This window comes from Hemitrygon akajei, chromosome 19 (assembly GCF_048418815.1).
Source record: "Hemitrygon akajei chromosome 19, sHemAka1.3, whole genome shotgun sequence".
In the NCBI taxonomy this organism is placed as follows: domain Eukaryota; kingdom Metazoa; phylum Chordata; class Chondrichthyes; order Myliobatiformes; family Dasyatidae; genus Hemitrygon; species Hemitrygon akajei.
Genome location: NC_133142.1, coordinates 68,669,942 through 68,690,909, shown reverse-complemented (window position 1 = coordinate 68,690,909; position 20,968 = coordinate 68,669,942). Strand labels below are relative to the sequence as shown.

The 20,968-nt window shown below is 41.5% G+C and overlaps 1 protein-coding gene across 1 annotated transcript in view; it reads left to right on the top strand.

Annotated features, from left to right (window-relative positions):
- The window catches only part of LOC140742030 (inter-alpha-trypsin inhibitor heavy chain H3-like), a 66,887-nt gene extending 46,312 nt beyond the window's left edge, over positions 1-20,575 (top strand). The window contains exons 18-22 of the mRNA XM_073072720.1: positions 7,654-7,767; positions 17,337-17,538; positions 19,474-19,646; positions 20,129-20,240; positions 20,340-20,575. Of these exons, the coding sequence (XP_072928821.1) occupies positions 7,654-7,767; positions 17,337-17,538; positions 19,474-19,646; positions 20,129-20,240; positions 20,340-20,502 (764 nt within the window). The 3' untranslated portion in view covers positions 20,503-20,575. The remainder of the gene's footprint in view (positions 1-7,653; positions 7,768-17,336; positions 17,539-19,473; positions 19,647-20,128; positions 20,241-20,339) is intronic.
- The last annotated feature ends 393 nt before the right edge of the window (positions 20,576-20,968 follow it).

Genomic DNA, 20,968 nt, shown 5'->3' with positions numbered 1-20,968 from the left:
CTAGCTATTTTTGGAAAAAGAAAAACTGCCTAAAATGTTGTCTGTTATGGCAGACATGTAGATCGAACCCAGCTCCAAAATGTGTGGGTTTGTAATAATCCCTGCCATCCATCTTTTGAATCATTTAATCAGATTGCCACTACATCCACATGTTTTAAAGTAAATGGACAATTCTTCAGCATATCTGGACAGCATTTGTTCTTTAAACTAGAAGTAACTTCGGTAGCTTTCTTTTGACCATATCATTACCCCTTTGTAAGCAATTCAAAATTGCTAAATATCATCCAGTCATTAAAACATTTTCTATGACACACATGGCAACCTCTTAATTTCCAACAGTCCCTCAGCTAGATTTTTAGCTGCTTTTGCCTCTCATTTGACTCCTTTGATTTAAATGCCTTTCATGATTAGAATTCTTTTTTTCTTAATTTTCTTTGATTTACTGCTCCTCGTTCTAGATTTTTTCCCCACACAATCTACTTCTTCATCCTCCTTGAGTTTTTACAGCAGTTGGCATCCACACTGTTGCATTACTGCCGTCTTCAGGATTCACCATCCTTCATTGTCCATTCACTTGACTGCCTAAAGTCGTCTTTCCAGTCCCGTCGCCCTTAAAAAACTAAACCACCATTTCCTCCCCAATCACTCTCCTCACATTCCAATAAACCCTTAACACTGTTCTCTACCACTCCTATTTTGTGTAATTGTTGTAGCATTTGTTGTCTTTCCTGTGCAAATAAAGATATGCTCTACTGTTTCTGTCTCCTGACATAGATCACAAAACCTGTCAGATGTTTATTTATGATGGCCAGAGTACCATTAAGGTTGCTGTGCCCAATTCTCAGTCTACTTATACTTGCTCCTTCCACTTTACTCCCCTACTCCTTCCCATATCTACTCTCATATCTACTGTTCTGAATTGAATGCAAATGTCTTCCTTTTATTGCTCTATCTCAATGCTGCTGCCACTGTTGATTTATCGTTCTCCACACTATGCTCTCCCCCTCTGATTTTGATAGTTTAACATTGACCTCTACAGATCCTTTTTTGACTGCTGCTTTTGCCAGCTTATCTGCTGTCTCATTTCCCATAATACACAAATGTGCCGGAACCTACATGAATGCGATATTTTTGCCATGTCTAGCCAGTCTTGAATTTGCAAACAGGATCTCATAAAGCAGATCCTGGTGGCCTCTAGCTGTACCCACCTTAATGCTTGCAAGGGCCAATGGAGAATCGCTACATATCACAGTCTTATTACAATCAACGTGCTCACTCCATTCTAGTGCTAACAATATGGCAAACATTTCAACTGCATAAACACTCAAGCAATCCGGCGTTCTCTTGCTAATTTCCATTTGATAACTTGGCACAGCAATTGCAGACCCTGTTGCACCCGTTTCTGGATCCTTTGATCCATCTGTAAAAATCTGTACATCTTTATATTTACATTCCCTATTCACTGAGTATATCAGCCGTTTTATTACTGCATTTAATCTTAAGCAATTCCAAATCTACAGAGGGGTTTTCTAATACCCAGAAAAGCCACACCACACTTGGATAAAACTCTATCATATACACCTATATCTTTTGCTGTTTGCTCTCCTGTCCAGCCAAAATTTTTTGTGTCTTTTCCTTCTCCCAGCATGTCACCAACACCCTTTTTGTAGGATGGCTATCACCAAGCCCCCTTAAATTAATCCAGTAATTGGCCTCCAGCTGTTTACGTCGCAGCCCCAATGGCATTTCATTTGCTTCAACTTGGAGTGCACACACTGGGGAAGTTCTAACCACTCCCAAGCACACCCTTAGAGCCCGAGCTTGCACAATATCCAGTTCTGCTAACACAGATTTTGTTGCTGACCCATATACAATACTTCCATAGTCTAATCTTGATTTTATTAATGCTACATAAATATACTTCAGTGATGCAAAATCAGCATCCCATTCCAAACCAGCAGGACACCTCATGACATTTATCACATTTTTACATTTAGCAACTACATATCTAACATGTTCTCTCCATGTTAATCACAAGTCAAAGTGCACTCCCAAAAACCGAAAACTTTCAACTCTCTCCAGGTTACTTCCATACAGAGTCAGATTAAGTCCCGAGCATTTTCCTTGTAAAGAACATTTTTTGTCTTCTCCACTGAAAATTTAACACACCACTTTGTCCCCCAACTCTTCAACTTGATTAATTCCATCGTGCATTTTCATAACTATACATTCAATATTTCTCCCTCTTTTCCACAAAGCCCCATCATCAGCAAACAATGACCTCCCCACTTCCATTGGTATATTTACAAATATATCATTTATCAAAATGGAGAATAAAGTTGGACTCACTACATTTCCCTGAGGTGTCCCATTTTCTACAACATACTGGCTTGATAGCTCTGATCCTATCTTCACCTGAATAGTTCTCCCATTTAAAAAGTCCTCAACCCAATTGAACATTCCCCCCTCCCCACAATTTCCATCAAATGCAGCCTGATTAGGAGCCCCTCCTTCCATAACATATCATAAGCTTTCTCAACATCAAAAAAAAACTGCAACCACTGTCTCTTTGTTTACTTGTGCTTTTCTTATTTCGTCCTCTAGACACACTACTGGATCCATAGTATTCCTTCCTTTCCTGAACCCGCTTTGATACGTAGCCACCATACCTCTACTCTACAGAAAGTACACTAACCTCTCATTTATCACACACTCCATAAGTTTACATATATTAGATAACAAGGCAACTGGCCTGTAACTTCCTGGCCTGCTGGCATCTTTTCCAGGTTTCCTTATTGGAATAATTATTGCCTCTTTCCAGCTCCCTGGTATTCTCCCTTCAATCCAGACTTTGTTATACAGAAACAGTAGTTTCTCCAGACTTCCTTCACTCAGGTGTTTTATCATACTATAGCATATTTCATCTTTACCTGGTGCAGTCTTTCCTGTTCTATCTAGTGCCTTTCTTAATTCTCCCATGCTGAAAGGGACATCTTGCACACCATCATGGTTAGTTTTCCTACATAAAGCCTCCATATTTTCAGCTTTTGTTCTCTCTACCTCTTCTTCCCCTCTCAGACAAATTATCAGAACTATGTACCATAACAAAAGTACTTACTAACAACTCTGCCTTTTCCTTATTTGTTACTGCAGTCACATTTCCATCCACCAGAACTGGGTACCTCCACTCTCTCCTGTCCCCTCCCATCCTTTTTATCATCCCCCACACCTCTCCTACTTGGGTTATGTTTCCGACTGAATCACAATACTTTTTCCAGTGCGTCCTTTTAGCATGTCTTATTGTCCTCCTTACTACTGCCCGAGCTTGTTTGTACTGAATCATATGTTGGAAGTTATGAGTTCTTTTAACCAATTTAAAAGCCTTATTTCTATTTCTCACTGCTTCCTTACAATTATCATACCACCATGGAATTACTCTCTTCTATGTTCCTCCTTTACTTTTAGGAATGGATTCTAATGCAGCTGATATTATACCTTGTTTTAATACACTGTCAAGTGTTTCTATGTCCATCTCATCACAGACCTGACTTAGATATCTATCACTTTTTTTCCAGAAACTTCTCCCAATTGGCTTTCTCAAGGATCCATTTCCTACCTGTATTCTCTGTGACCAATGAGTCAGAAATATTTGTCTTGCGCCAGATTGGATAATGATCACTCCCTACAGTTCTTTCTTGGTACACTAACCACTCACATACTGATGCAATAGAGTTTGATACTAATGTAAGATCAAGCACAGATTCTTTACCTGTATTAACATCAATTCTAGTACTACTGTCATCATTTAGGCACACTAAATACTCCTCTATTACTTGACCACTGATGTCTGTTCTGTCGCTCCCCCATAATACATTATGTCCATTAAAATCACCACACCAAACAACGTTACATAGAACAGTACAGCACATTACAGGCCCTTCGGCCCACAATGTTGTGCCAACCCTCAAACCCTGCTTCCCATACAACCCCCCCCCAACTTAAATTCCTCCATATACCAGTCTAGTAGTCTCTTAAACTTCACTAGTGTATCTGCCTCCACCATTGACTCAAGCAGTGCATGTCACACACCAACCACTCAGTGAAAAACCTTCCTCTAATATCCCCCTTGAACTTCCCTCCCCTTTACTTAAACATACTTTCAACATACTGTGACAGTCATCCATCCTGTACACACTTAAACTCTGCCCCATCTAAACCTTTGGAACTAATCAGGTGCCAATCAATATTAGGGAAGTTAAAGTCATCCATGTTAACAACCCTGTTATTTTTGCACCTTTCCGAAATCTGCCTCCCAATCTGCTCCTCGATATCTCTGCTGCTACCAGGGGGCCTATAGAATACCCCCTGTAGAGTAACTGTTCCCTTCCTGTTTCTGACTTCCACCCATACTGACTCAAAAGAGGATCCTGCTACATTACCCACCCTTTCTGTAGCTGTAATAGTATCCCTGACCAGTAATGCCACCCTTCCTCCCCATTCCCCCCCCCCCCCCATCCCTTTTAAAGCACTGAAATCCAGGAATATTGAGAATCCATTCCAGCCCTGGTGCCAGCCAAGTCTCTGTAATGGCCACTACATGATAATTCCATGTATGTATCCAAGCCCTCAGTTCATCACCTTTGTTCCTGATGCTTCTTGCATTGAAGTACACACACTTTAGCCCTTCTACCTTTATACCCTTTATTCTGCTACTCTTTCCTCAAAGCCTCTCTATATGTTAGATCTGGCTTTACTCCATGCACTTCTTTCACTGCTCTATCACTCCAGGTCCCACTACTATTCTGCCCTTCTATCTCCTCAAGCTTGTTTAACTCCAGCCTTTTGCTCAGATTATAATAATTCACAATCACCAACTCTTTCCTTTCAGCCCATACTTCTACTACCACATACCCTTGTTCACTTCCTATACCTAGTATTCTACAAGGAAAACCTTGATTTACATAAGTTGCACATCCTCCTCCCCCCCCCCCCCCCACCACCCCTTTCACCTGTCTCGCTTTACTGCCTCATAACCATATAAAACAAAATCTAAATTAGGTTTTAACCAGGTCTCCTGGATACACACAACATCTGGCTTTTCTCTCTTACTAGCTATAAACTGCTTGAAATCTTGTCCATTACTAATCAGGCTTCCATTGAAGAAGTAGCATTATTAGTAATATCAACCCACATGTACTGGCTCTTGACTGTACCCTGAGTTCATCATTTACCTCTTCCCATTTTAATCCTATCATACCCAAATGGTGCTCTGCAGCTTTCACAATAATCTGAATCCTTGCAGTTTTAAATTTGATCTCACACGTTGCATTTACCACTCCTACTATAAAGCTCACCAATTTCTTCTTCTCTATCCATTCATTCATTCTTATCTTGCCTTTCTTTAGCTGCCACTTGCTCTTTGCTACATCCTCCCTCATTCATTTTCTTCTGTCCTGCCTCAGCATGAGACTTTTTCCTTCACCCTTATCTGCTGCACCTCTGCCTTTTTTTTCACCACTTTACATCCCCAGTATGCTACACTATGGTTACCTCCACAATTACAGCACTTGGGTCCCATCTCCCTCTCCACATTTTCCATATTCATGTTCCCCACCACACTTTGCACATCTTCTCTTTCCTTTGCACACTTTGGCCACACTCCTGGCAATTGAAACACCTCATAGGTTTTGGTATATATTCTCTTACACTGTATCTCAGAAATCCAAAATATCACTCCTTTGGAGGCACCTTATCCTCAAATTCTACCAGAACAGTTTCAGTCTCCCTTTTCTCTGCTCCCCTTGTCATTCTTTTCACACTCTTCACTGAACTATTCCTCACCCTTAAGTTCTCCACTAGCCCTTCATATTAACACTGAGGGGAACCCCAGAGATCACCCCCCTTGCAACCATTGGCCCTTCGTGCTCCAACTCTGACTTTCCCAGCATTAGTCACCTTCATTGCCTTTTCCATCTTCTCTTTAGTTTTACATCCCATCAGCAGGTTTCCATCTCCTAAAATTCTCACATGGCTCAATTCCCCTACTTGCCCTGATGAGTTTTGTTAGATTAAGCAGATTGATTTTCTTTACTCCCCTTTCCCCCTCAAATCTTACCACTACATTTAGCAATTTTGCCCTCAGGCCCTTCTCCTCAACTTCTATTCCCTCATTTTCCAATCCACCTACACTAGACCCACCTCCTTTCTTTCTCTTCTGACCCATCACCTTCCTATTCTTAGTCCCTCTCCCCACCTCTTCCCACTCAAACTCCGTGCTGCTGCTGTCACCATCAGTCTCCCTCCCTGCCATCCTATCAGAGTTTGCAAGGGACCATGTACAGATATCATTCCAGACCTATACAGGCCATCGGTCAATATTCCCACAGAATGTCCTCCACAACACCCCAGCAGTTCCTCAGCCCAGAGAACAAACTTCAAAACAAGGCAGCAAGCTTCCACACCACCCAGCAATTGGCCTCTACCAAATGTTCTGGATCAATTGCCAGTTCCCACCAGCCACACACAATCTACTGATCATTGTCACCTGTTTTAAAGTGGTTTCAATTAGAACTAATTTGACCTCAGATTGCCCACATTAAGTAAATTGTTTCATTGGAATAGTTCATGTTTTTTAGGTCAGAAAAATACAACATAATTGTGAATATTATGGTGAAGGAAATGCTGGTCTATGGCAAAGCAATTTTCAAATTTAAAAAAATAATAAAGGGCTATGCTATTTAACACAAGGTGAAATGTTAACAAATTGTTCAGTAATAAACTTGATGTGAACTAACATTAGGCAATATTGCCCAAGGTTCTTATAGTCCAAAAATGATGTGAACTAAGCCATACAGACCAGAACATCCTAGTTTCTTTCCTTACTACAATAACTAACTTCAGCACTACTGGAGCAGGAAAGGAAAATGAACCAGTTTGTTAGAAAGAGTGTGTGTGCAGAAGTGAAATTGCTGAATTTATATGCTAAGGCAGTAGTGTGTACTCTGATATTGATTATGGTCTTTAAAACAGTTGCAGCTACTCAGCTTCTTGATTCATGTGTGGAGAGATGTGCTGTTTGAATGAGCAATAGCAACTGTGAATTAATTTCCCTACCAACACCTTATCAGTCCTACCCACCCCGCCCCCCGGCTCAATATTGTGAGAAGAGGTGCTCCCACAACTAATTCTGATATTGCAAGTATCAATTATGTCAGTCTTTCAGAAATAAAAATTACTACAGCACTTCAGTTTTGCAAAAATTATCTAATTGTTGTCTTCCTTCCAATATTCAATGGATAACCATAATTAAATTCACTGATTACAAAATGAAGAAAGTTATGATCATTAAATTCCATTTTTCATCCACTTTCAAATATTGGAAATTTTTTTCTGGGTACTCAGCAGATGAATTCTGAATTAGAATGCAATGGCAGGAATTACCCCTGTTATGTAAAGGTTTTGTCTTCCTAAACACTTCATAGAATTAATAACGGAGTAACTCAGAAATGATAGCAACAGGAAATGAGTGACTCTCTTTCAAGGTGTTTCACATCTATTAGGATATGTGAATTTGAAGTATCATTGAATTAAATCTTGTTTAATGAAAAAATAGCAATGATTTCAATGTTCTAAACCTTTGACAATTTTTTGAAGTTGACAGTGATCCGCATTTTATCATTTCCACCAACAACAATAATGATGCTGTCTGTTTCAACATTGATGGGAAGCCTGGTACGGTTCTCAATCTGATCTCAGATCCTCATACAGGTAGGTCTTAACCTATCACAAAGAAGGGAAACATAACTATGGAATTTCAAAGTAACGTTTGAAAGTTCAAAGGAATATTTATTATCAGAGTACTTACATGTCACCATATACAACCCTGAGATTTGTTTTCTGTGAGCATACTTAGCAAATCTGTAGAACAGTAACTGTAAACAGGATCAATGGACAAAAACTGCAAATGTAGATATAAATAACTAGCAACAAATAATGAACATGAAATAACAAGATTGAAGAGTCCTTAAATGAGTGTAACTATCCCCTTTTGTTCAAGAGCCTGATGGTTGAGGGGTAGTAACTGTTATCCGGTGGTACAAGTCCTGATGGCAGCAGTGAGAAAAGAGCATAGCCTGGGTGGTGAGGGTCTTTGATGACGAATGCTGCTTTTCTATGGCAATGTTTCATGTAGATGTGCTCAATGGTTAGAAAACTTTTACTCATGATGTACTAGGCTGAATTCACTAACTTTTGTAGAATTTTCCACTCAAAGGCATTGGTGTTCCCACACCAGGCCGTAATGCAGTCAGTCAGCATACATTCCACCACACATCTCTTGAAGTTTGCCAAGGTTTAAGCATTTCAAAATGCACCTTGAGTTAATAGTGCCTGTAAAATTATATTTTTTGGCAGCCCTACCAAATTTTTGGCTGTTAAAGTAAGAACAAGATAAGAAAATGCAGTATTTTATAATTGGTATCTATAATGAATTGTACATAAAATTAAGATTCCTGATTTATTAAGATGCTTTTCCACTTTTCAGCATAACAGCTAAATCGAGCCAGAATTTGAATATGTGTTTATTTTTCACAGTATTGTTGCAATATAAAAGGAGTACATTTGGCTTGTTGAGTCTATACTGCAATGTACAAGCAAATCAGCTTGTCCCATTCCTCCAGGCCACTCTCTTTACCACTGTAACTTTTATTTGCAGATACTGTCTATGGTGTTATATTTCAGAACCCAGATATTTGGAGCATATACAATCAGTGGCCAGTTTATTAGGTACATCTGTATACCTGCTAGTTAAAGTTCAAAGTAAATTTATTATCAAAGTATGTGTACATCACCATTTACAACCCTGAGATGTGTTTTCTTGTGGGCATACTCAATAAATCGGATAACCACAATAGAATCAATGAAAGACCGTACCAACAGGGTAGACAACCAGTGTGCAAAAGACAACAAACTATGTAAATACTAAAAGGAATTTTAAAAAAGAAGAAGAAGAAATGAATAAACAATAAGGCTGTGAGTGAACGAAGGCTGATTTTTTGGAGCAAAGGGAGTTTTTTACTACTCGGGTTAAAGAGAGGCGAGACTGTGCAGGCACACGACGTCAGCCAGTAGAGCGGGAAAGGTTTAAAAAGAAGACCGCCATATCCAGCCGGCAGCGTTCAGAGCAGGCAGCAGAGTGATAGGGCTTTGGCTCAATGGGCTTAGGCAGAGATAGGTTTACCTGTGTTATTTGTGGAAAGGAGGAAGTATGAGTGTGAAGCCAGTTTCCCGTGCTCGGTGTAAGATGTGGGGGGTCCTGGAGTCTCCCAGCCTCCCAGACGACAACATCTGCACCCGGTGTGTCGAGCTGCAGCTCCTGAGGGACAGAGTTAGGGAACTGGAGATGCAGCTCGATGACCTTCGTCTGGTCAAGGAGAGCAAGGAGCTGATAGAGAGGAGTTACAGGCAGGTGGTCACACCGGGGCCTCAGGAGATGGACAAATGGGTCACAGTCAGGAGGGGGAAGGGGAAGAGTCAGGTACTAGAGAGTACCCCTGTGGCTGTACCCCTTGACAATAAATACTCCTGTTTGAGTACTGTTGGGGGGGGAAAGCCTACCTGGGGGAAGCGGCAGTGGCCGAACCTCTGGCACAGAGTCCGGCCCTGTGGCTCAGAAGGGTAGGGAAGGGAAGAGGAAGGCAGTAGTGTTAGGTGGTCAGACAGGCGATTCTGTGGACACAGTAAAGAAACTCGGATGGTAGTTTGCCTCCCAGGTGCCAGGGTCTGGGATGTCTCTGATCGCGTCCAAGATATCCTGCGGTGGGAGGGAGAACAGCCAGAGGTCGTGGTACATATTGGTACCAATGACATAGGTAGGAAAAGGGAAGAGGTCCTGAAAAAAGACTACAGGGAGTTAGGAAGGAAGTTGAGAAGCAGGACCTCAAAGGTAGTAATCTCAGGGTTTCTGCCTGTGCCACACAACAGTGAGAATAAGAATAGGATGAGGTGGAGGATAAACATGTGGCAGAGTGATTGGAGCAGGGGGCAAGGATTCAGATTTCTGGATCATTGGGACCTCTTCTGGGGCAGGTGTGACCTGTACAAAAAGGACGGGTTGCACTTGAATCCCAGGGGACCAATATCCTGGCAGGGAAGTTTGCTAAGGCTACTGGGGAGAGTTTGAACTAGAATTGATGGGGGTGGGAACCGAACTGAAGAGACTGGGGAAGAGGAAATTAGCTCACAAATAGAGAAAGCATGTAGACAGTGCGAGAGGGAGGATCCCTCGGTAGGAACATCGAATTCTCCAACTTCCGGTAATTCCCTCCCTCTCCCTTCCCCCATCCCAATTCCACTCTGCCTCCTCTTCTAGCTGCCTATCACCTCTCCCCTCCCTGCTTCCCCTCCCCCACCCCTTGATCTTCCCTCTGATTGGTTTTTCACCTGGCACCTTCTTTATAGGGCCCCTGCCCCATCCTTCTTCAATCCTGATGAAGGGTCTTGGCCCGAAACGTTGACTGCTTGTTTCAACAGATGCTGCCCGACCTGCTGAGTTCATCCAGCTTGTTTGAACGTGTTGAGAGGGAGGATAGGCAGGTGATTGAGAAGGGACGTGCTCAGACCGAAGGTTTGAGCTATGGCTATTTTAACACAAGGAGTGTTGTTAACAAAGCGAATGAGCTTAGAGTGTGGATCAGTAAATGATGTGGTGGCCATTACAGAGACTTGGATGGCTCAGGGACAGGAATGGTTACTTCAAGTGCCAAGTTTTAGATGTTTCAAAAAGGACAGGGAGGGAGGCAAAAGAGGTGGGGGCATGGCACTGTTGATCAGAGATAGTGTCACGGCTGCAGAAAAGGTGGACGCCATGGAGGGATCGTCTATGGAGTCGCTGTGGGTGGAGGTTAGGAACAGAAAGGGGTCAATAACTCTACTGGGTGTTTTTTATAGGCCGCCCAATTGTAACAGAGATATTGAGGAGCAGATAGGGAAACAGATCCTGGAATAGTCCTGTCGTGATGGGAGATTTTAATTTCCCAAATATCGATTGACATCTCCCCAGAGCAAGGGGTTTAGATGGGGTAGAGTTTGTTAGGTGTGTTCAGGAAGGTTTCTTGACACAGTATTTAGATAAGCCTACAAGAGGAGAGGCTGTACTTGACTTGGTGTTGGGAAATGAACCTGGTCAGGTGTGAGATCTCTCAGTGGGAGAGCATTTTGGAGATAGTGATCATAATTCTATCTCCTTTACAATAACATTGGAGAGCGATAGGAACAAACATGTTAGAAACGCGTTTAATTGGAGTAAGGGGAATTATGACACTATCAGGCAGGAAATTGGAGGCTTAAATTGGAAACAGATGTTCTCAGGGAAAAGTATGGAAGAAATGTGGCAAATATTCGGGGATATTTGTGTAGAGTTCTGTATAGGTACATTCCAATGCGACAGGGAAGTTATGATAGGGAGCAACACACACAAAATGCTGGTGGAATGCAGCAGGCCAGGCAGCACCTATAGGAAGAAGTACAGTCGATGTTTCGGGCTGAGACCCTTCGTCAGGACTAACTGAAAGAAATTATAGTAAGAGACTTGAAAGTGGGAGGGGGATGGGGAGATCCGAAATGATAGGAGAAGACAGGAGGGGGAGGGATGAACTAAGAGCTGGAAAGTTGAATGGCAAAAGGGATACAGAGCTGGAGAAGGGGGAGGATCATGGAACGGGAGGCCTTGGGAGAAAGAAGGGGGGAGGGGAGCACCAGAGGAAGATGAAGAGCAGGCAAGGAGTGATTGTGAGAGGGACAGAGAGAGAAAAGAGGAAAAAAAGGGGGGAAAATAAATAAATAAGGGATGGGGTAAGAAGGGGAGGAGGGGCATTAACGGAAGTTAGAGAAGTCAATGTTCATGCCATCAGTTTGGAGGCTACCCGGACGAAATATCAGGTGTTGTTCCTCCAACCTGAGTGTGGCATCATCTTGACAGTAGAGGAGGTCATGGATAGACATATCAGAATGGGAATGGGACGTGGAATTAAAATGTGTGGCCACTGGGAGATCCTGCTTTTTCTGGCAGACAGAGTGTAGGTGTTCAGTGAAACGGTCTCCCAGTCTGCATTGGGTCTCACCAATATATAGAAGGCCGCACTGGGAGCACCGGACACTGGAACACCCACACTCTGTCTGCCAGAAGAATTTCCAGCATCTGCAGATTTCCACGTGTTTGGTGGGGTACAGGAACCGTGGTGTACAAAGGCTGTAATAAACCTAGTCAAGAAGAAAAGAAAAGTTTATAAAAGGTTCAGAGAGCCAGGTAATGTTAGAGATCGAGAAGAGTATAAGGCTACTAGGAAGGAGCTTAAGAAGGATATTAGGAGAACCAGAAGAAGGCCTTGGCAGGCATAATTAAGGAAAACCCCAAGGCATTCTACAAGTATGTGAAAAGCAAGAGGATGAGACGTGTAAGAATAGGACCTATCAAGTGTGATGCTGGGAAAGTGTGTAGGGAACAGGAGGAAATAGCGGAGGTACTTAATGAATACTTTACTTCAGTATTCACTATGGAAAGGGATCTTAGTGATTGTAGTGATGACTTGCAGCAGATTGAGAAGCTTGAGCATGTAGATATTAAGAAAGAGGATGTGCTGGAGCTTTTGGAAAGCATCAAGTTGGATAAGTCGCCAGGACCGGACAAAATGTACCCCAGGCTACTGTGGGAGGTGAGGGATGAGATTGCTGAGCCTCTGGCGATGATCTTTGCATCATCAATGGGGACAGGAGAGGTTCCAGAGGATTGGAGGGTTGCAGATGTTGTTCCTTTGTACAAGAGAGGGAGTAGAGATAGCCCAGGAAATTATAGATCAGTGAGTCTTACCTCAGTGGTTGGTAAGTTGATGGAGAAGATCTTGAGAGGCAGGATTTATGTACATTTGGAGAGGTATAATATGATTAGGGGTAGTCAGCATGGCTTTGTCAAGGGCAGGTCATGCCTTACAAGCCTGATTGAATTTTTTGAGGATGTGACTAAACACATTGATGAAGGAAGAGCAGTAGATGTAGTGTATATGGATTTCAGCAATGCATTTGATAAGGTACCCCATGCAAGGCTTGTTGAGACAGTAAGGAGGCATGGGATCCAAGGGGACATTGCTTTGTGGATCCAGAACTGGCTTGCCCACAGAAGGCACAGAGTGGTTGTAGACGGGTCATATTCTGCATGGAGGTCAGTCACCAGTGGAGTGCCTCAGGGATCTGTTCTGGGACCCTTACTCTTTGTGATTTTTATAAATGACCTGGATGAGGAAGTGGAGGGATAAGTTGGTAAGTTTGCTGATGAGATTAAGGTTGGTGGTGTTGTAGATAGTGTGGAGGGTTGTCAGAGGTTACAGCAGGACATTGATAGAATACAAAACTGGGCTGAGAAGTGGCAGATGGAGTTCAACCCAGATAAGTGTGAAGTGGTTCATTTTGGTAGGTCAAATATGATGGCGGAATATAGTATTAATGGTAAGACTCTTGGCAGTGTGGAGGATCAGAGGGATCTTGGGGTCTGAGTCCATAGGATGCTCAAAGCAACTGTGCAGGTTGACTCTGTGGTTAAGAAGGCGTATGGTGTTTTGGCCTTCATTAATTGTGAAATTGAATTTAGGAGCCGAGAGGTAATGTTGCAGCTATATAGGACCCTGGTCAGACCCCACTTGGCGTACTGTGCTCAGTTCTGGTCACCTCACTACAGGAAGGATGTGGAACCCATAGAAAGGGTGCAGAGGAGTTTTACAAGGATGTTGCCTGGATTGGCAGCATGTCTTATGAGAATAGGTTGAGTGAACTCGGCCTTTTCTCCTTGTGGACCCAAGTTTGTTCCGAGCTGCGGGAGCTCTTAACTCACCCCCGGTGGGTTAACCTTGCCCGGACCCACTCTGACAAGGGAAGGTGAATTGCTGGCACTTGCTTCAGGAGGAGTCTTGGCTTGCTCTGGCAAGAAACTTAGTTGGCTCCGGCTAGATGACTTTGGTTCGCGGTAGCTACGGTGACTTCACTAATGCTCCATAACGCTCTCGCACTGAACAGCTGAAGCCAGGGGCTTATAAACTGCCGCTTCGATCGAGAGTAGATTGCCTTAATCACCAAGCTCAAGGGACACGGGAAACAGGGAATTAAAGGGGAACAAGGAGTCAATGGTCCGGATCATAACAGAACCTAGATAAATTTAAAGGGAACCTGATCCGGACCATGACAGACATCCTTATTTACTTTAAATCCCTTCATGTCCTCTCTGGCAAGGAGAAAAACCCCAACTTTTCCAATCTTTCCTTATTTCTGGAATGAGTTTCTGTGATCTGTTTTGTATTTCAAGCTGTTTCATATCAACTCTCAAGCATGGTGCCCAGATGAGACACAACGCTCCAACTTTGGGTAAACCATTGTGACTAGTTTTTGTCTCTATTTACAAGGCCAGGACCCCAAATGTATATTTTCACCCACATTTTTCAAGGAGTTCTGCCATTTTCAACAAGCTGCTCATTTTCACCCCAGTCTCTTGTCGCATTTATGAACGTCAAATTTGATCTCAAGTTCAAGTTCAACTATACACACGTGTACAGCTAAATGAAACAGCATTCCTATGAGACCGAGGTGCAAAATACAGTACATACGGTCACACACAGCACAGAACACATATAGTTACGATAACACATACAGTCACAAAAAATAATAACTCCCTAAATGGCATTGCCTGAAGATTGATAATGTTCTAGAGCTACGTTCTGCAAGAACAAGTGGATTAGAATAAGGTGATTACAATGAGTGGATTTCTGCTAACTATTGATCCATTCATATGTCTCTTTGGTTTATGAATTAACTCTCTTCTGTATACTTTCATAACTCCTCTTTTGTAGAAATCATTTGGACAATTAACTGGTGCCTGTATTACATGCTTCATTATTTCCTGCTCACATTTACTCCTTGGATGGCTGAAGTCTCTATCCAGCATTAAGGGACACTAGATGAAGTATCTGCACGTTTCCAAATCAAAATCCTGCCACCACAGACGTCAAGGCCACCTCACTGAGTTCTATACCTTCCTTATTACCTTTACAGATTTTCAAACCTCTCTAGATTTATAAACAAATCAACCCAATTTATCAGAATTTATCAGGAGCTTAGCACCACAGTTATCTTACAAAAGACTCTTTAATAGTCGCATATGTATTTTCTTCACAAGCATTTCTTATTTTTGTCTTGCTTCTATATAAAAACATGCTTTGGACACACTGAAACTTAAGGTAGAAGTTCTATGGTACATTATTCCATTGAGAGAAAATATTGTCTACTTTTCATACCAAAGCAAAAAATACAAGAAATATAATACAGATCAATTAACATCTCAAAGAAAAAGAGGCAAGACATTTAGGTGTGTATCCCTAGAACAGACTATCGCAAATTTATTCAATGTGGAAATAGGCCATTCAGCCCTTCAGGTCCCTGTTCACCCAAGGGCAACCACTTTTATTAATCCTATCATGCACATGGACCAGTATCTTCTATGTCTAGTTGATTCAAGTGCTGTTCTAGTGTTCAAATGATGTTAGAGTCCCTTGTATCAGCATGGATAGAGGACTAATTAACTAACAGAAAGCAGAGAGTTGGGATACATGGGTGTTACTCTGGTTGGCGATCAGTGGTGAGTGGTGTGCCGCAGGGGTCGGTGCTGGGCCCACAACTGTTCACAATATACATTAACGATCTGGAAGAGGGGACTGAGTGTAGTGCATCTAAGTTTGCTGATGATATGAAATTGAGAGGAAAAGCAAACCATGCAGAGGATATGGATGAGTGGGCAAGGGTCTGGCAAATATTTGTAAATGCGGGGTCATCTGCTTTGGACGGAAAAATGAAAGAGCAGATTATTAATAAACTGGTAAAAAGATTGCAGCATGCTGCTCTGCAGAGCGACTTGGGAGTGCTTGTGCATGAATCACAAAAGGTTGGTTTGCAGGTGCAACAGGCTATCAAGAAGGCAAATGGGATGTTGGCCTTCATTGCTAGAGGGATTGAATTTAAGAGCAGGGAGGTTATGCTGCAACTGTACAGGGTACTGGTGAGGCCACACCTAGAGTACTGCGTGCAGTTCTGGTATCCTTACTTGAGGAAGGATATACTGGCTTTGGAGGTGGTGCAGAGGAGGTTCACCAGGTTGATTCCAGAGATGAGGGGGTTAGACTATGAGGAGAGATTGGGTTACCTGGGACTGTACTCTCTGGAATTCAGAAGAATGAGAGGAGATCTTATAGAAACATTTAAAATTATTGAAGGGATAGATGAGATAGAAGCAGGAAAGTTGTTTCCACTAGTAGGTGAGACTAGAACTAGGGGACATAGCCTCAAGATTCAGGGGAGTAAATTTAGGATGGAGATGAGGAGGAACTGGTTTTCCCAGAGAGTGGTGAATCTGTGGAATTCTCTGCTCAATGAAGCAGTAGAAGCTATCTTAGTAAATATTTTTAAGACAAGGTTGCATAGATTTTTGTGTAGTAAGGGAATTAAGGGTTATGGGGAAAAGGCAGGTAGGTGGAGATGAGTGGATAGTCAGATCAGCCATGATCTTATTAAACGGCAGAGCAGACTCAACGGGCCAGATGGCCGACTCCTGCTCCTATTTCTTCTGTTCATGTGTTCTTCCACCACTCTTTCCAGCAGTGCCTTCCAGTACTCAGCGCTCATGGGGTGAAAATGGTCACCCCTCCAAATCTCTTACCTACTGCCCCAAACACTGATCTGCGGGTTTGCCAAATTTTATTTAGAGATTCTGCATGGAACAGGCCCTTCTGGCCCTTCAAGCCAGGCCACCCAACAACCCATCTATTTAACCCTGGCCTAATCACATGACAATTTACAACAAACAATTAATCTACTAACTGGTACGTCTTTGGATGTGGGAGGAAACCAAAACACCCAGAAGAAACTCACATGAGCATGGGAAAGGATGTACAAATTTGCTTCAAATGACTCCAGAATTGAACTGCAAACTCTGACGCCCAGAGCTGTAAAAGATTTGCACTAACTGCTACACTACAATGATGCCCCCTGGCGGTTTTATCGTTTGTGATTCATGTATATAAATAAAAGCATATTTTCCAAGTGAGGTCCTTAGAAATTATATTGCTGTGATTTTCATACCTTAGGTAATCTATCCAATTACATGACTTTTTTCCCTCAGCTATAAATAATTCAGCTGTTCTGGGTTCTAGTTACCTAGTTTCATGACAAGATGATCCCCAGAATTTTAATTTAGCATTGTCACAATTGATTAACACTAATTAATCCATTCTTAAATTTCCTTGAAGGTTTTGTGGTAAATGGCCAGTTGATAGGAGATAAGAAAATAGAAAACAACAAGAAAATAAATACCTACTTTGGAAGATTTGGAATTATGAACAACAACATGGATATAAAATTTGAAGTATCGACTGAAGCAATCACAGTGTTTCACAGAAAAGAGAAGATGATTTTCCCATGGTCAGCAACAGCATCTATAATGGAACAGAGGTATAATTTATCTCATAACAAAGCAACATTCATTAGAAAACAGACAATGCCAATACAAATGAAACTGTAGCCATGGCTCTAATTCTTATTAAATTCCTTGCAAAGCCAAAATTAGTTTGTACAACTTTGATAGATACTTATTATGATTTAACTTTTGAAGTTTTGATTTACATATATTAGTAAGAATATGCATGGCAAAACAAAAGTGCTAATAAGATTTAATGGTGACATCACACATACAAGACTGAACAACAGTATTTCTACAGGAAAATATCTACTGTAAGTAATAGCTATGAGAACACCATTGGAACTAAGTGGTGGGTTGGGGCAAATAAGATTTGGCCTATAGTCTTTGGTCTCTTCCATAATCCCTGGGGTCAATATTTGAAGCCCGCACTAGGCAATTCACAGCTTTGGTAAAATTTTCATCCACATGTCTACTATTAAAGCTGGATACTTCCACCACCTTTGCTCAGCTCCCTACTGTTTAATTTGCCTAACATTTCAATTTTAAAAGTGTCATTCTCAAGTCCTTCCACATAACTATGACCTCTGCTTCCTTTTCAAACCCTAATGATCTTTGCTCGTTCATTTCTAGTCTCTTCTAACCCCTGATTTTAACAATGTGAATCAGACCCAGAATCTCAATCAGGTTTATTATCACTGACATATTTCAAGAAATCTGTTGTTTGTGGCAGAATTTCAGTGCAAGAAATTTAAAAATCATTATCGTTACAATGGGAAAAAAATAACTGCTGCAAAAGAGGAACAGTGAGGTGGTGTTCACAAGTTCATGGACCATTCAGAAATCTGATGGTGGAGGGGAAGAAGCTGTTCCCAAAACATTGAGTGTATGTGCTCAGGCTCCTGTACCTCCTCCCTGTTGTTAGCAATGAGAAGAGGGTGTGTCCTTGTACGGTGAGGGCCTTTCATGACGGATGCTGCCTTCTTGAGGCATCGTCTTTTGAAAATGTCCTTGAAGGTGGGAGGCTGGTGCCCATAATGGAACTGGCTGAATCTACAAACCTTTTTCACTTCTTACAATTCTGTGCATTGCAGCCATCTTACCAGGTAGTGTGAAAATGGTGTTTGAAAATCGATACCTTAGCTCTGAAACTCTGTCCCTGCTCTCCGCCTTTCACCAACTGAATTGCCCTGTGGTTCAGTAGAAAATTACTTAATAATACTTTGTTAGTGACTGTTACTTCATGGATACTCATTGGCTTGATTGCTTCAGGGAGACATCAGATACAGCATACTCAGTGGCCTTGATAAAGAAGAGTAAAAACTGAGTAGCAGTCTATTGAAGGAAGACTTGGATGCATAGGTGATAACGGAATAATGATAGTAAGAATCAATCATTATAACATACACCATCTACATATTAAATGGAGCTTCATAGATAGCCTTTTTATTAAAGTTCAAAATGTATTATCAAAGTATTTATAAGTCACCATATAGATTCATATTCTTGCAGGCATTTACAGTAGAAATACAATACAATAGAATCAGTGAAAACTACACACAAACTGCAAAACAAATAATCAATAAATAAATAATACTAGGAGCATGAGTTGCAGAGTCCTTGACAGTGAGTCCATAGGTTGTGTAATCAGTTCAGTGTTGAAGTGTGTGAAGTTATCCACGCTGGTTCAGGAGCCTGATGGTGTAGGGGTAATAACTGTTCCTGAACCTGGTGGGGTGGGACGTAAAGCTCCTGGACCTCCTCTTGATGGTAACATTGAGCAAAGAGCATGATCCAGATGGTGGGGTCCTTGATGATGAAGGATGCTTTCTTGAGACAGCGTTTCATGTATTTTTTGCGGAAGGTATAATGAAATAAATTATTTAAATTTGACAGCATTAAAAACTTTATTTCCACTCTTTCAGAATATCAATGTAAACCCAGCCTAATTTGTTTCATTTATTTCACAGCTTCTCAATCTCGATCATGAAAGAAAAGAATGTCACAGTGACAATCGGAGATGATGCGACATTTGTTATTTTATTGCATCGTGTCTGGAAATACCATCCTCTACACAGAGACTTCCTTGGATTTTATACACTTAAGGGTCACCAACTCTCAAATAAGACCCATGGATTACTGGGTATGTGAAATATTCATTTGATTTAACGCTGAACAACACTATAAGGTGTTAAGGCTCTTGTTTGACAGTGATCTTCCAAATTCCCGTGCTTAAAAACAAGTATTGAAACCCAATTCATTCAAAATGCTGAATGAACTCAGCAGGTCAGGCAGCATCTATAGAAAGGAATAAACTGTCAACATTTGGGGCCAAGACCCACCATAAGGGTCCTGAAGAAGGGTCTCGGCCTGAAACATCGACAGTTCATTCATTTTCATAGATGCTGCCTGAGCTGCTGAGTTCCTCCAACATTTTGTGTGTGTTGCACTATCTTTACAAATATTTATTTTACTCACAGTTTAACAAAAGTTTCTTGATCATATGAATCAAGATACCATCCTCACAAACAAAATTAACTAAAAGTTGTATTGTTCCCTCTTGGCATCCCACACTTCTGTATTTGTCACTGTGCAGTTACATGAATTTTCTTTGCCCTGACACAGGTCAGTTTTACAACGGAGTGACTGCTGAGGTATATAATATCCACCCTGGCTTAGATGAAGGCAAACCTGATGCAACAATGATTGTGAAGGGTAATAAATTAAGAGTCACAAGGTATTGCATCCAAGATAATTAACACTATTAATTTGTTCTATTCAACAGTTTTAAAACTTCTGTGAACTTTTGATCTTAATTTTTAATCCTATCTTCCAGGGGGTACCAGAGAGATTTCAGACTCAATCCAAAGCAAGGTATCAGAATTCCATGCTGGTTTATTCACTACAATGGAAAAGGATTCATTGATGGGACACCTGCTGATTATGTTCTCTCTTCGTTATTTGATTCTGTTTATCCAAGATTTGAGATCAGGTGGTGAAAATGTATCCCTTTGGTTTCCCTTTACTAGCTTTATTGTTCAATTATTACACATTAAAAATCACACTACCGCATACATTTTTCCTTCCATTATAAAACCCTGTATTAATTTATAATAGCATCTGCAGATTTAGCTGGTGAGTGTCAAGCATGGCACCAGGTGACAAAAGGTGTGCTGCAATTCACATCCAGCAGCTGGCTGGCCATCCAGATGCAACTCTGTATTCATCTAATGACAGCACATGTTAGTCCAGATCTTGCCAACTGAACTGGAAAGATTTAAGGAACCAGTTTCTACCAACTACAAGGGGTGATTGGTAAGTTTGTGGCCTAAGGTAGAAGGAGATGAGTTATACAGCTCTCATTACATGCACATGCAGTTCAACTCTTTGAGTGATTATGCAGAAAGTTTGAGGTTAATAACTCAGCAAGGGTGATTGATAAGCTTGTGGCCTAAGGTAGAAGGA